This window comes from Coregonus lavaretus (genome assembly GCF_964263955.1).
Source record: "Coregonus lavaretus genome assembly, chromosome: 14".
NCBI classification, from domain to species: domain Eukaryota; kingdom Metazoa; phylum Chordata; class Actinopteri; order Salmoniformes; family Salmonidae; genus Coregonus; species Coregonus lavaretus.
Window position 1 is genome coordinate 29,509,333 of NC_140001.1, and position 14,258 is coordinate 29,523,590.

The 14,258-nt window shown below is 44.3% G+C and overlaps 1 protein-coding gene across 1 annotated transcript in view; it reads right to left on the reverse strand.

The window, feature by feature from the left end:
* Window positions 1-1,547: 1,547 nt before the first annotated feature.
* LOC311141408 (protein phosphatase Slingshot homolog 1-like) overlaps window positions 1,548-14,258 on the reverse strand; it is a 56,496-nt gene continuing 43,785 nt past the window's right edge. The window contains exons 11-15 of the mRNA XM_084176724.1: window positions 13,804-13,850; window positions 13,405-13,551; window positions 9,529-9,729; window positions 8,627-9,344; window positions 1,548-8,471 (exon numbers count right to left, since the gene is read on the reverse strand). Of these exons, the coding sequence (XP_084032850.1) occupies window positions 7,350-8,471; window positions 8,627-9,344; window positions 9,529-9,729; window positions 13,405-13,551; window positions 13,804-13,850 (2,235 nt within the window). The 3' untranslated portion in view covers window positions 1,548-7,349. The remainder of the gene's footprint in view (window positions 8,472-8,626; window positions 9,345-9,528; window positions 9,730-13,404; window positions 13,552-13,803; window positions 13,851-14,258) is intronic.

The following is a 14,258-nucleotide window of genomic DNA, read 5'->3' on the forward strand; positions in this document are numbered from 1 at the left end:
AAACGCAACATGTAAAGTGTTGGTCCTATGTTTCATGAGCTGAAATAAAAGATCCCAGAAATGTTCCATAAGCACAAAAAGCTTATTTCCCTCAAATTTTGTGCACAAATTTGTTTACATCCATGTTAGTGAACATTTCTCCTTTGCCAAGATAATCCATCCATCTGACAGGTGTGGCATATCAAGGAGCTGATTAAACAGCATGATCATCACACAGGTGTATTTTGAGCTGGAGACAATAAAAGGCCACTCAATAATGTTCAGTTTTGTCACACAACATAATGCCACAGATGTCTCAAGTTTTGAGGGAGCGTGCAATTGGCATGCTGACTACAGGAATGTCCACCAGAGCTGTTGCCAGAGAATGGAATGTTAATTTCTCTACCATAAGCCGCCTCCAACGTTGTTTTAGAGAATTTGGCAGTACGTCCAACTGGCCTCACAACCACGTGTAACCACGCCAGCCTAGGACATCCACATCCGGCTTCTTCACCTGCGGGATCGTCTGAGACCAGCCACCCGGACAACTGATAAAACTGAGGAGTATTTCTGTCTATAATAAAGCCATTTTGTGGGGAAAAATTAATTCTGATTGGCTGGGCCCACCCATTGGCTCCCCAGTGGGTGGGCCTGGTGCCCAAGTTGGTGGGCCTATGCCCTCCCAGGCCCACCCATGACTGCGCCCCTGCCCAGTCATGTGAAATCCATAGATCCAAGATTGATTTCCTTATATGAACTGTAACTCAGTAAAATCTTGTAAATTGTTGCATGTTGCGTTTATATTTTTGTTCAGTATATATAGAACCTAAAAAGCTTTGATACTTGTTTACCTCACCCTGTTATGGCATTTTTAGTCCTACTGACATAGCCTCAGGAGAAGCATGTTGTATTAACAAAGGCTTTCACATAACAGTGCAGCAATGCAATAATGACTCCACTCCCCTCCTCCCCACACACATGCCATTTTATGAAGAACGGTCCATCATTAAACACGCACACTACCATACAGGCCAGGAGGAACCAGAGCCGGCAGCAAAAGTGCTTCATTGATGTCATGCAAACTGGGACTGTCAGCCAAGCGCTACATAATCTGGCTGTTATAACGCCACTCTTCTGCCAAGGTATACAGATGGGGGCATTATGATGCAATTTCATTTCAGGATGCGGGCCACTACAGTCAATCGTGCAGAGTCTTGACCCAAGCACTTAGCAATATTTAGCAACGTCAACCCCTCCCCTCTATGAAATATTTCATCACTCAGAGTGGGTCTATAGTAATCAGACAGTCTTCTGTCACTGGGAGAGGATTTATTACCACATCTCTCTTTGTGACTTCATGTTCAATGTCAGGAGAAATTAAATATATTTTAAGGCAGGGATTGTGATACCACATGCTTCCTCTCCCTGCGGTGTAACTGTTTGTCTGTGAATTAGCAGATCAAAGGCTATGTTTTTGGATCTAATTTGTCTCAAACAGTAGTAGTTTGGAGTTATGACATTTTCAAAAGCCACATTTTTCATTTTTGAAGAAAAATGTAATACTGTGATAGCATGAAAAAACATTTATTTTCATAAACACGTACAGTACATTATTTTAACAAACGTAAAAAAAAAGTGCAATATGCATTCAAACTACAGCAAAATTACAGTACAAAAAAATTACTGCATACTTCAATATAAAAAAAGAAAATGGTAACAAAAAACTGGAGCAACCTATCACTGTGATCTTTGCCAAATTGGTTTGACTTTAAGCCAATGAGAAGCTTCATAAACCATTAGTGATATGAACACTCATCTATCGATATGACACAATGCGGATGATCCCACTGTATCACTCTTCTGTTTCTCCCAAAAGTGCAATACATAAGATGTAACAGAGATCACAGACACACATAAATAAAATACATTCTGATTCTCATTTTGTATCTTTAACAGCTTCAATGGTGTCTCTATTTAGTGACAACACCCATAGATAGAACTTTGGTCTTCTCCCACATTTAAAGGGCACAAACAAGTTTGGAATCAAGATCCATCTTGGCAACCCTGATGGACATGTGAATGTGATAAGGAAGAGAAGAGGAGATTCCGTTTTTTTCCCTCTTCAAATCAAAGAATGTACCAGAAGTTTTAAAAAAGGAACACCAGGCTTCAGATTCCTGTTTCACCTCTAAGTCTATTACTAGAAAAAGCAACAATGAAAGAACTGAAACTAAATGCAGGGCCATTGTTCTACTAAAGAGGAAGGGAAGTCTTGCCACACAGTGTCCCATCATGTATCTACCATACCTTCCATCCAAACCCTCTGCAATACTGGCAGCTCCACACACACAGTAACCACACAGCTCTATGCCTCTGGTCTCACGGCTAAGGCACTTGTGTGTCCATAAATCAAACCTAAATGGAGGTGGGCTACTGGCTCACACACTCATATAGCACTAAGGACCTCCATCTGCACTGTGTGCAGCATCAGACGCCAAGTGGCAAACACCTAGATGGGGTTTTAAGGGGCACCACACTGAACAACACACCCCACAACAGATGTTGGCATACATTTTAAAAGGGTCCAGATTGCCACGCACATTTTAAACAGTGTGCATATTACATGATGCACACACATTCACACACCATAGGACAGCCCTGCTGTCCAGAGATGTTGGCCTTACACCTGGGAAGCACATCTATCACTCTGCTCTCTAGATCTATTGTACAGCAAGAAGGAAAAACAGCAACTAAACCCTCATCCTGTAATGGAAGCAGCAAGGGTGGAAACTGGGGAGAAACATTACAGAGCCATCTCTACAGTACAGAGGTACTGTATATGTGCACATCAGTGTTTCTGTGTGGCACACCAAATACACACTTTTACACAGTATCTTTTCCTTGATAATGCATCATAAATGTTATCATGGTAGCAGGGTTCTCCCCTGGAATTTTGGCATTTTTTAACACCTGTAACTGCCATTTCCTGCGATCTAGAGCAAAGAAAAATCATATACAGTGGGGGAAAAAAGTATTTAGTCAGCCACCAATTGTGCAAGGTCTCCCACTTAAAAATCGTTGTGTTTGGAGGACAAAGAATGCTGAGTTGCACCCAAAGAACACCATACCTACTGTGAAGCATGGGGGTGGAAACATCATGCTTTGGGGCTGTTTTTCTGCAAAGGGACCAGGACGACTGATCCGTGTAAAGGAAAGAATGAATGGGGCAATGTATCGTGAGATTTTGAGTGAAAACCTCCTTCCATCAGCAAGGGCATTGAAGATGAAACGTGGCTTGGTCTTTCAGCATGACAATGATCCCAAACACACCGCCCGGGCAACGAAGGAGTGGCTTCGTAAGAAGCATTTCAAGGTCCTGGAGTAGCCTAGCCAGTCTCCAGATCTCAACCCCATAGAAAATCTTTGGAGGGAGTTGAAAGTCTGTGTTGCCCAGCGACAGCCCCAAAACATCACTGCTCTAGAGGAGATCTGCATGGAGGAATGGGCCAAAATACCAGCAACAGTGTGTGAAAACCTTGTGAAGACTTACAGAAAACGTTTGACCTGTGTCATTGCCAACAAAGGGTATATAACAAAGTATTGAGAAACTTTTGTTATTGACCAAATACTTATTTTCCACCATAATTTGCAAATACATTCATAAAAAATCCTACAATGTGATTTTCTGGAAAAAAAATTCTCATTTTGTCTGTCATAGTTGACGTGTACCTATGATGAAAATTACAGGCCTCTCTCATCTTTTTAAGTGGGAGAACTTGCACAATTGGTGGCTGACTAAATACTTTTTTCCCCACTGTATGATAACAAATAAAGTACTATGTTTTTAAAATTGTTTTACTTAAAAACTAAATATTACATAGTGGCGCAGCTAGTCCACAAGGTGGCACAGCGCCTCTCTTACATTCTTTGGGGAGAACTGTGGGTAGACAGAGGCAATGTGCCAGCTAATTGAACACTTTGTTTGAAGTCAAGATTTCAGCGGTAAGTGGCTGTTTGGGTTGTGACCAATAGAACCAAAATCTTTTCAAAAAACAAAATAAAACAGGCATCTCTGACACGGCATTTCAATAAAATAGCATATGTACATACATACATACATACATACATACATACATACACAAACACACACAGTATAACTGATTAAAACTGGAAGGTCACTGCTTGCACTAACAGTGTGTGTCTCCGCACAGGAACTGGAGTCATAGGGAAGAACTAAGTCTGTGCTCTCCATATTACCAGACACATACATACAGTACTATACAGCAGTATCTTCTGTAACGTCATCAACTACTGTACATACATATTAACATACAGTACATACTTCATGTGCTCTCATACGTGTGGGAGAAATGCATGTGCAATATGAACCTATTCATGTGTTTAAAGTTTATTTTCACTTCTCATAAATAGTTCACAGTAACCATGTAACCACTCCCATGCACAAACACTGAACTTCTCAAATAATTTGAAAGAAAATATTTGACTGCAACATTTCTGTAAAAAAAACATATGGCAAAGTAGCAAGATGTTGCATAAATAACCTCTATTCTTTTCACTTATAGATGAAGACAAGCTGAGTGGAATGAATTGGGCGACATAGAAGGTGAATAGTTAGTTGGACACTTTCAGGACAGCAGTAGTGATACAGGAAGAGGTAGAGAAAGAAGAATGATGGAAGTGAAATGACACATCATGGCTCTTGTGACCTCATGCATAAGGAATTGTGTGACCCTCAGAGGAAGATCAGAGAAAAACATTCTCTGGAACCTAAAGAAGACTTTGTACAACTCCCAATGCAACTGCTCACAAATTAAATTCTGCAGCGCAACTCAGTTCTCAGATAAAATAAAGGACATGATTACAGACAAGCGTGGATCAAAAAGAAGTTAGAGGGGGAGAATCCTGTGAGTTCCCTGCTCAACTTATAAACCTGACCAAGAGCAGTTTAAAATATAGCCGCAAGCAGCCATGCCGGGGTTCAAGCTATGTCCCCACAGCGCCACCATCAGGACAAATTAAACACGTCGCCCTAGGGCGAGTCACTTCTGTACTCCTTCCTTACCACGCTTGCCAAATATCAGAACTCAAAATCCAACAGATCATGCAATATGCTTTTGATGTACTTTGGACCTTTTCAAATGTTGACTACCGTAAACGTCTTCTTCTCCAGAACCGCTGGACCGATCAGCACCAAATATGGTATTTAGCATCTATAGACACGTCTTCAAATAAGACTCTATCTCAAACAATATAGCCGCTCTAAGCCAAAGCTTGCATGTATTATTTTTCATGTCCAACAGTGCCCCAATGCGGCCAAACAGAACCATACTCTACAGGTTAGCTAGACTCACCGTGTGGTCGATCTGAATGTGCTTGCATACGTTAAGTCCCAACAGTGTTTTGAACATGTTGTTACAATACGAATAACCGTGTCAGATTTATATGCATTTATGTGGCAGGTCACCCCCATTTGAATGTTTATTGGTCCATGTTCTTTGAGATGCTAGCCAGGAAAATATTGTGTTGAGAGACCTTGGTCCACACACGCTATATATCAAGTTTCATCCAGATCGGCTCAGTGGTTCCGGAGGAGATTTAATTTGTGTTTTTCACAAAATTCTAAACGGCGAAAAATCCATCATAGCGGACCTTATGGGATCTTGAGGAAAATGTGTTCCTTGTGAGGAGAGAAACCTATGTACTGAATTTCAGGACTCTTTGTCACATGGGGTGAGGGGCATGACCTTTCAAAATGTGCAATTTCAATCGCTTGATATAGCGCCACCATGAGGCCCTGGCGTGGCATTGCATGAGATGGTGTGGACTATGGGCCTTTACCATCATGCCAAGTTGCACCCTCCTCAGCCTTACCATCACACAGGAATTGACATGTTAATTTTCATTGCGGAAAGAACCGGTATAACAATGACACAGGAATTGACATGTTAATTTTCATTGCGGAAAGAACCGGTATAACAATGAACGCCAACAAATACAATAGGGTTTCTCGCAGCTTCGCTACTTGAACCCCTAATAAGATTAGCGTTCAGTGTAGCCAGTCTCAGAAAGGACCTGTACAACTACACAGGTAAACCCAGGCTTAGACACAGGCTAATCCATGTTGGGAAGGGAGGGCAGAAAGGAACAGCAAGATTTGTTAAGGGAATGGTTTCTCCAGCCCCTTTGGCTGTGTCATCATATCATTCCCACTGTACTCTACTGTTGCTGAATCTCAGGTGAGTGTCCAGGTATGGGGGGCTCAGCAGACAACCCTATTAAGACTATAAACCAGACAACTACGGACTACCCTGCATACAACATACAACCCATAGAGATCATATATAGATACAACATACAGCCCGTAGAGATATAGGATCTCAATGATACAGCATGTGAACCTCTCACCTGACAAGAGCGGGGTCTATAGAACTACTTGAACAAAATTAAAAGCACCACATCACTGTGGTGTCACAGAGGTAGAATGGTCCCAGAAGATTCTTGGAATGATATCTGGACATTTTGACACAGGGACATGTTGGAAGCTTGGAGGACATTATAGCATGAAAGCGTCAGAAATGGAGGGGACTAGGATGAAGGAATTACTTTTGATACAGAAGTGGAATCCCACTGCTGTACTTGCAGGAGGGGGCTATGGTCTTTTTGTTTTTTGTATTCTATTATTTTGGGATCTGAATTGTTTGAAAATTATTTGTAACATATATTTGTCTCATCCCAAAATAATCTGTTTGATTAACTTTTTTATGCAAATACCAAAATACAACGCAGGCTCAGAAGCAGAGGAGCTAGATTCTATGCTTGTATGATTTTTAAAATAAATTTCTAATATCACATCGTTGGTAACAACCTCCAACCTGTAACGGATAGTCATTAACACTGAGGTGAAAAGAGGAAGAAAACGTTTTAGCATACCGATGATGATGATGATGATGATATGATAATGATGAAGCTGTAACTCTGATCTCTCGACAGATAGAAAGGACCAGAAATGAAAACCACTTTTTTAAGTCCGATGGGAGACCAGGTCTTCTGTATGAGGTTCATCTTTGCACACACATTCATTGCGCTCCATGCAAGAACAGCCTTTAACCAAGATACCATCTGGATTATGGTATCATATTTGGATTCTGTTTATTTTTCCTTAAATATGATGTGGATTTATATTAATATATATTTATATTATTCAAATGTTTATTCATACATGTATAATTCTATATACACATTTGTTTTTTAAGACTGTCCCTCTCCCCTCTCCAAAATCTGTGTGACCCTCCCCAGCTCAGAGTGGGGGATGGATGGATGGGTGGAGGAGTGTCCCTCCATCCTTCCTGTCAGCTCCTGGGACCCCCGGACAGTGCTCTCTCTGGGGTGGTCTGGTCCCTGTGTGCTCTGGGCTGGGTGGAGGAAGAGATGGAGGTGGTGGGGCACTCCCTTTCTTGGCCTGGCTCTGGGGAAAGAGAGAGGAGCAGGAGGGTGCCTGCATCCGAGGAGCAGACGGAGCACAGGTCTTCAGCGGAGAAGTTGAGGCTTCCCAGTTTGGCCAGTGAGTTGGAGCGTTTGAGGCTTGAGGGCACGGTGAGGCCGGCCAGCCGCATGCGGGTCTCGATCTCCTGAGCCCTCTGTCGCACCAGGCCGGGTTTGCCCCTGACGCTGCGGATGCTGTCACTGCTGGAGCTACGTGTCAGTGTGGAGCCATGGGGGGAGGAGGTGGGCGTCAGCCCCCCAGACCCCACTGCACCCAGCAGGGCCTCGTTAGTCAGAGGAACCACCAGCAGCTCTAGGGGCACTGGGCATGGCGTGGAGGACTTGGGGAAGTCTTCTGGGAAGGCTGAGAACTCCACCTCCACAGGGCTGTGGCCCTCCCTGGCTCCTGAGTGGGGGCTGTCTAGAGGCTCCAGGGGATGAAGCCCCTCCTGGGACAGACCTGACAGCCTCTCCAGCCTCTCTGCCCTCCGGCGGACCAGCCCTGACCTCTGTAGCTGCACTAGAGTCTCCTGCTGCTGGGCCACGTAGCAGGCCACTGCCGGCCTCTTCTCCTCCAGGCTCAGTCCCAGCAGCTCTGGGACAGGGAAAGGCTCAGAGACCCCTAAAAGCTTCCCTTCCTCACCCTCGGCCTCACCCTCCAGAACATCAGCCATGTCCTCAGATGTCAGAGAGCAGGGGGAGTCCTGGGCATCAGGTAGAGGTGTAGAGGGCGGGGCAGCACAGTTGGCACAGTCACACAGAGGGCCACAGGGGTGCAGCAGGCTGGGGGAACAGGGTGTGTCGGGGGAGGTGGGGGGGAGAGGGAGCGTGGCACTGGGGACCTCCACAGAGACACTGGGGAGGGGTGTGGGGTTAAGGCAGTGATCAGCGTCCTGGGCTAGTGAATCCATTTTATGGCTGGGCTTGTTGTCTGATCGAGAGAGGGCTGAAGGCTTGACTGGGTGAGCGGGTTTGGAAGGAGCAGTGTCCTAAACAGAGGGGAAACAAGAAGTCAGAAACATAGAATAATCATTACTCTTTAGTAGTTAAGTTATCTATTTATTATGAGCTATTACATATACATCTGAATTGGTTATATATTACAGAGACAGAAGACACCATAATGAAAACCGCTCCCACTTACATTGAGTCTGGACAGGGTATTAAAGTGGTTGTTATTGTTGGAGTTCTGGTTCAGGGTTACCAGGTCCAGCCCATTGCCCTCCTTCTCTCCCTCCTCTTCCTGAACCATCTCCACCTCTCCTTCACCATCACCTTCTCCTGCACTCTCCCCTCTTCCTCCTGGCGGTGCTAATGCCTCCATCTCTGCCTCATCTTTCTGAACCTCCTCCTCGTCCTCCTCCTCTACGGTGCTGAACTCCAGACGCAGGCGCAGCTCCTCCAGGGGCTCTTGTCCTCGGCAAGAGGTCTGGGCCGCCGTCCCCTCCCCAGCCAGCCCAAAGTGTGGCAGCGGCAGGCCCTCTCGCCCCTCAAAGGCCTCGTCATCCAACAGGGCGTCCCGCTCCACGTCCTCTATCTCTATGAAGACCCGGTCCACGTCCAGGAGGTGCGGGGCGCGGACAGGCGTGGAGGGGTCACTGTCCAGGGCCGAGTCAGACAGCCTGCGGAAGTAGTAGTTGTTGTAGGCGGGGTCCACCTCCAGACTGATCATTCTGCAGGGGGAAAGGGGACATGCAGCCCCCTTCTCCCCAAGAGCCTCCTCATAGCAGGGGGACAACCCCGGCTCAGGGGTCCGGTTACCTGGGTCCTCCCCCCCACAGCACTGGGCCTGCTGGCCCTCAGGGAGGTCACAGTCTGGGTCGGGGCGGTCAGGACGCCACAGCTTGTTGTGACGCTGCTTACTGGAAGTGGACAAAAGAGGGGGGGTAAGGAGGAGCATGGGAGATATGCTCAAATAATACACATAGAACATACAGCAAAATCTATAACCTACAGCACTATTTCAGTGCTTTGATCCCTTGTTGGGCTACCCTAGTTGATCTGGGCTATGGTAATTACAGAGGGTGTAGTCGAGTGTGACTGTACCTGGCGTCCAGGATGCCCTCGTACTCAGCCAGCTGTCTCATGAAGCCTGTGTTGGGCCGTGTGATGCTCCTCTTCTGCTTGACAAAGTTGTAGGCCTTCTCCAGCGACCAACCATACTCCTTCATGGCGTAAGCAATAACGGTGGAGGCCGAGCGGCTGACGCCCATCTTACAGTGGACCAGACACTTGGAGTGGTTCTTCCTGGTAGGGTTAACACACCATGAATGCAAAAGTACAGTTGAAGTCAGAAGTTTACATACACCTTAGCCAAATACATTTAAACTCAGTTTTTCACAATTCTTCACATTTAATCCTAGTAAAAATTCCCTGTCTTAGGTCAGTTAGGATCACCACTTTATTTTAAGAATGTTAAATGTCAGAATAATAGTAGAGAGAATGATTTATTTCAGCTTTCATCACATTCCCAGTGGGTCAGAAGTTTACATACACTCAATTAGTATTTGGTAGCATTGCCTTTAAATTGTTTAACTTGGGTCAAACGTTTCGGCTAGTCTTCCACAAGCTTCCCACAATAAGTTGGGTGAATTTTGGCCCATTCCTCCTGACAGAGCTGGTCTAACTGAGTCAGGTTTGTAGGCCTCCTTGCTCGCACACACTTTTTCAGTTCTGCCCACACATTTTCTATAGGATTGAGGTCAGGGCTTTGTGATGGCCACTCCAATACCTTGACTTTGTTGTCCTTAAGACATTTTGCCACAACTTTGGAAGTATGCTTGGGGTCATTGTCCATTTGGAAGACCCATTTGTGACCAAGCTTTAACTTCCTGACTGATGTCTTGAGATGTTGCTTCAATATATCCACATAATTTTCCTTCCTCATGATGCCATCTATTTTGTGAAGGGCACCAGTCCCTCCAGCAGCAAAGCACCCCCAGAGTATCATGCTGCCACCCCCGTGCTTCACGGTTGGGATGGTGTTCTTCGGCTTGCAAGCCATCCCCTTTTCCGCCAAACATAACGATGGCCATTATGGCCAAACAGTAATATTTTTGTTTCATCAGACCAGAGGACATTTCTCCAAAAAGTACGATCTTTGTCCCCATGTGCAGAAGCAAACCATAGTCTGGCTTTTTTATGGCGGTTTTGGAGCAGTGGCTTCTTCCTTGCTGAGCGGCCTTTCAGGTTATGTCGATATAGGACTCGTTTTACTGTGGATATAGATACTTTTGTACCGGTTTCCTCCAGCATCTTCACAAGGTCCTTTGCTGTTGTTCTGGGATTGATTTGCATTTTTCGCACCAAAGTACGTTCATCTCTAGGAGACAGAACGCGTCTCCTTCCTGAGCGGTATGACGGCTGAGTGGTCCCATGGTGTTTATACTTGCGTACTATTGTTTGTACAGATGAACGTGGTACCTTCAGGCGTTTGGAAATTGCTCCCAAGGATGAACCAGACTTGTGGAGGTCTATAATTTTTTTTCTGAGGTCTTGGCTGATTTATTTTCATTTCCCCATGATGTCAAGCAAAGAGGCACTGAGTTTGAAGGTAGGCCTTTGAAGGTAGGCCTTGAAATACATCCACAGGTACACCTCCAATCGACTCAAATGATGTCAATTAGCCTATCAGAAGCCTCTAAAGCCATTACATCATTTTCTGGAATTTTCCAAGCTGTTTAAAGGCACAGTCAACTTAGTGTATGTAAACTTCTGACCGACTGGAATTGGGATACAGTGAATTATAAGTGAAATAATCTGTCTGTAAATAATTGTTGGAAAAATTACTTGTGTCATGCACAAAGTAGATGTCCTAACCGACTTGCCAAAACTATAGTTAGTTAACAATACATTTGTGGAGTGGTTGAAAAACAAGTTTTAATGACTCCAACCTAAGTGTATGTAAACTTCCGACTGACTTCAACTGTAGTTAGGAGAATCATACTAGAATCCTCTGCCAGTTCTGTCACTCAGATGACCATTCTCTGTCTGTGGCAAAGATAACGACAGCCTTTGGGTTGCTAGTGGTAACCACCTTCAGTTTCCTTCTCTAGGACAACTTGGTCACAGACTTGGTCCTACACCCCAGTAAAGTCACTCACAGTTCTCTGTAAGCTACTATTACTGTACCTCAAGTGAAAGCAGCAGGAAGATACATTTACTACCAACGTGGTTCTGACCAAGAGAATCACCTACAGTGGGGAAAAAAAGTATTTAGTCAGCCACCAATTGTGCATGTTCTCCCACTTAAAAAGATGAGAGAGGCCTGTAATTTTCATCATAGGTACACGTCAACTATGACAGACAAAATGAGGGAAAAAAATCCAGAAAATCACATTGTAGGATTTTTTATGAATTTATTTGCAAATTATGGTGGAAAATAAGTATTTGGTCAATAACAAAAGTTTCTCAATACTTTGTTATATACCCTTTGTTGGCAATGACACAGGTCAAACGTTTTCTGTAAGTCTTCACAAGGTTTTCACACACTGTTGCTGGTATTTTGGCCCATTCCTCCATGCAGATCTCCTCTAGAGCAGTGATGTTTTGGGGCTGTCGCTGGGCAACACAGACTTTCAACTCCATCCAAAGATTTTCTATGGGGTTGAGATCTGGAGACTGGCTAGGCCACTCCAGCACCTTGAAATGCTTCTTACGAAGCCACTCCTTCGTTGCCCGGGCGGTGTGTTTGGGATCATTGTCATGCTGAAAGACCCAGCCACGTTTCATCTTCAATGCCCTTGCTGATGGAAGGAGGTTTTCACTCAAAATCTCACGATACATGGCCACATTCATTCTTTCCTTTACACAGATCAGTCGTCTTGGTCCCTTTGCAGAAAAACAGCCCCAAAGCATGATGTTTCCACCCCCATGCTTCACAGTAGGTATGGTGTTCTTTGGATGCAACTCAGCATTCTTTGTCCTCCAAACACGACAAGTTGACTTTTTACCAAAAAGTTCTATTTTGGTTTCATCTGACCATATGACATTCTCCCAATCCTCTTCTGGATCATCCAAATGCACTCTAGCAAACTTCAGACGGACCTGGACATGTACTGGCTTAAGTAGGGGGACACTCAGGATTTGAGTCCCTGGCGGCGTAGTGTGTTACTGATGGTAGGCTTTGTTACTTTGGTCCCAGCTCTCTGCAGGTCATTCACTAGGTCCCCCCGTGTGGTTCTGGGATTTTAGCTCACCGTTCTTGTGATCATTTTGACCCCACGGGGTGAGATCTTGCGTGGAGCCCCAGATCGAGGGAGATTATCAGTGGTCTTGTATGTATTCCATTTCCTAATAATTGCTCCCACAGTTGATTTCTTCAAACCAAGCTGCTTACCTATTGCAAATTCAGTCTTCCCGGCCTGGTGCAGGTCTACAATTTTGTTTCTGGTGTCCTTTGACAGCTCTTTGGTCTTGGCCATAGTGGAGTTTGGAGTGTGACTGTTTGAGGTTGTGGACAGGGTTTATACTGATAACAAGTTCAAACAGGTGCCATTAATACAGGTAACGAGTGGAGGACAGAGGAGCCTCTTAAAGAAGAAGTTACAGGTCTGTGAGAGCCAGAAATCTTGCTTGTTTGTAGGTGACCAAATACTTATTTTCCACCATAATTTGCAAATAAATTCATTAAAAATCCTACAATGTGATTTTCTGGATTTTTTTTTCTCAATTTGTCTGTCATAGTTGACGTGTACCTATTATGAAAATTACAGGCCTCTCTCATCTTTTTATGTGGGAGAACTTGCACAATTGGTGGCTGACTAAATACTTTTTTTCCCCACTGTATGTACTGTATGAATAAAAAAAGGATTACACAGGAGTGTGTTATGGTAAAGAATAGCTTGCTTTATCAGCTCTTTCCCTTGCAATATCTCTTTCCTTTCCATCCCTCTTACCTGTTTCAAGGCTAACAGGACTTACTTTGCTTTAACAATGAAGTTGTACGTCTCGTTCCAGTGGGCCAGCAGGTCTGTAGTCTCTTCGTCATAGACCCGTATGTTGTGGTAGGAGAATGTTCCTGGGAAGAAGTTATCTATCTCCCTGGTGACGTTGAGGATATAGCCCACCCTGGTGAAGAGACGGTTTGTTATTGGATGAAGACAGAAACTATCCCATAATACTCCCACAATATTCTGACTCACACCAATGACTAATCTATGTTTTATCGATGAGACAACCTTTGTGACAACCAATCGTATTCATGACAACCTTAGTGCCTCTGAAAAATAGAACTCCATTGACAGTGTTGGAGACGAGAGACAATAAATAATTCATTCTATGGAATAGAACTGTTTGTAGCTAGCAAAAGGCTGTACTTACCCAGTGTCCTTAAGCTCGTCCAGATTGGAGGCATTCCATTCAGATCCCTGCAAACAAATGTGGAAAAATGTCAGACTGACTACACATAAATAAACAGTAAATTCCTCCACATGCTCCACAGTTATGGCTGTCCAAATGTTGCTCTTCCAGAGTACTACTTTTGCTAGCAGTATCAGCCAAATATCATGGCTTCAGTAGGCCAAATCTAATTGAGAAAATAGATCCGACCTTAACCAATGAGAAAAACTCTAAAATGCACTTGATTCATCAGATTAAGCAGAGTTTGAGTAGCCTGAGTGCCAGTCGGTTTGTGCCATCATGCCAACTTCTTGTCAATCATTGTCATACCAATGACAACAATGGAGTTGGCAAGAGCACAAACAGATCTGGGACCAGGCTAGAGTTTGAGAGGTACCAAGCAGTTCTGGATAAGGAGTTGTTGCCAGGTGACTAAC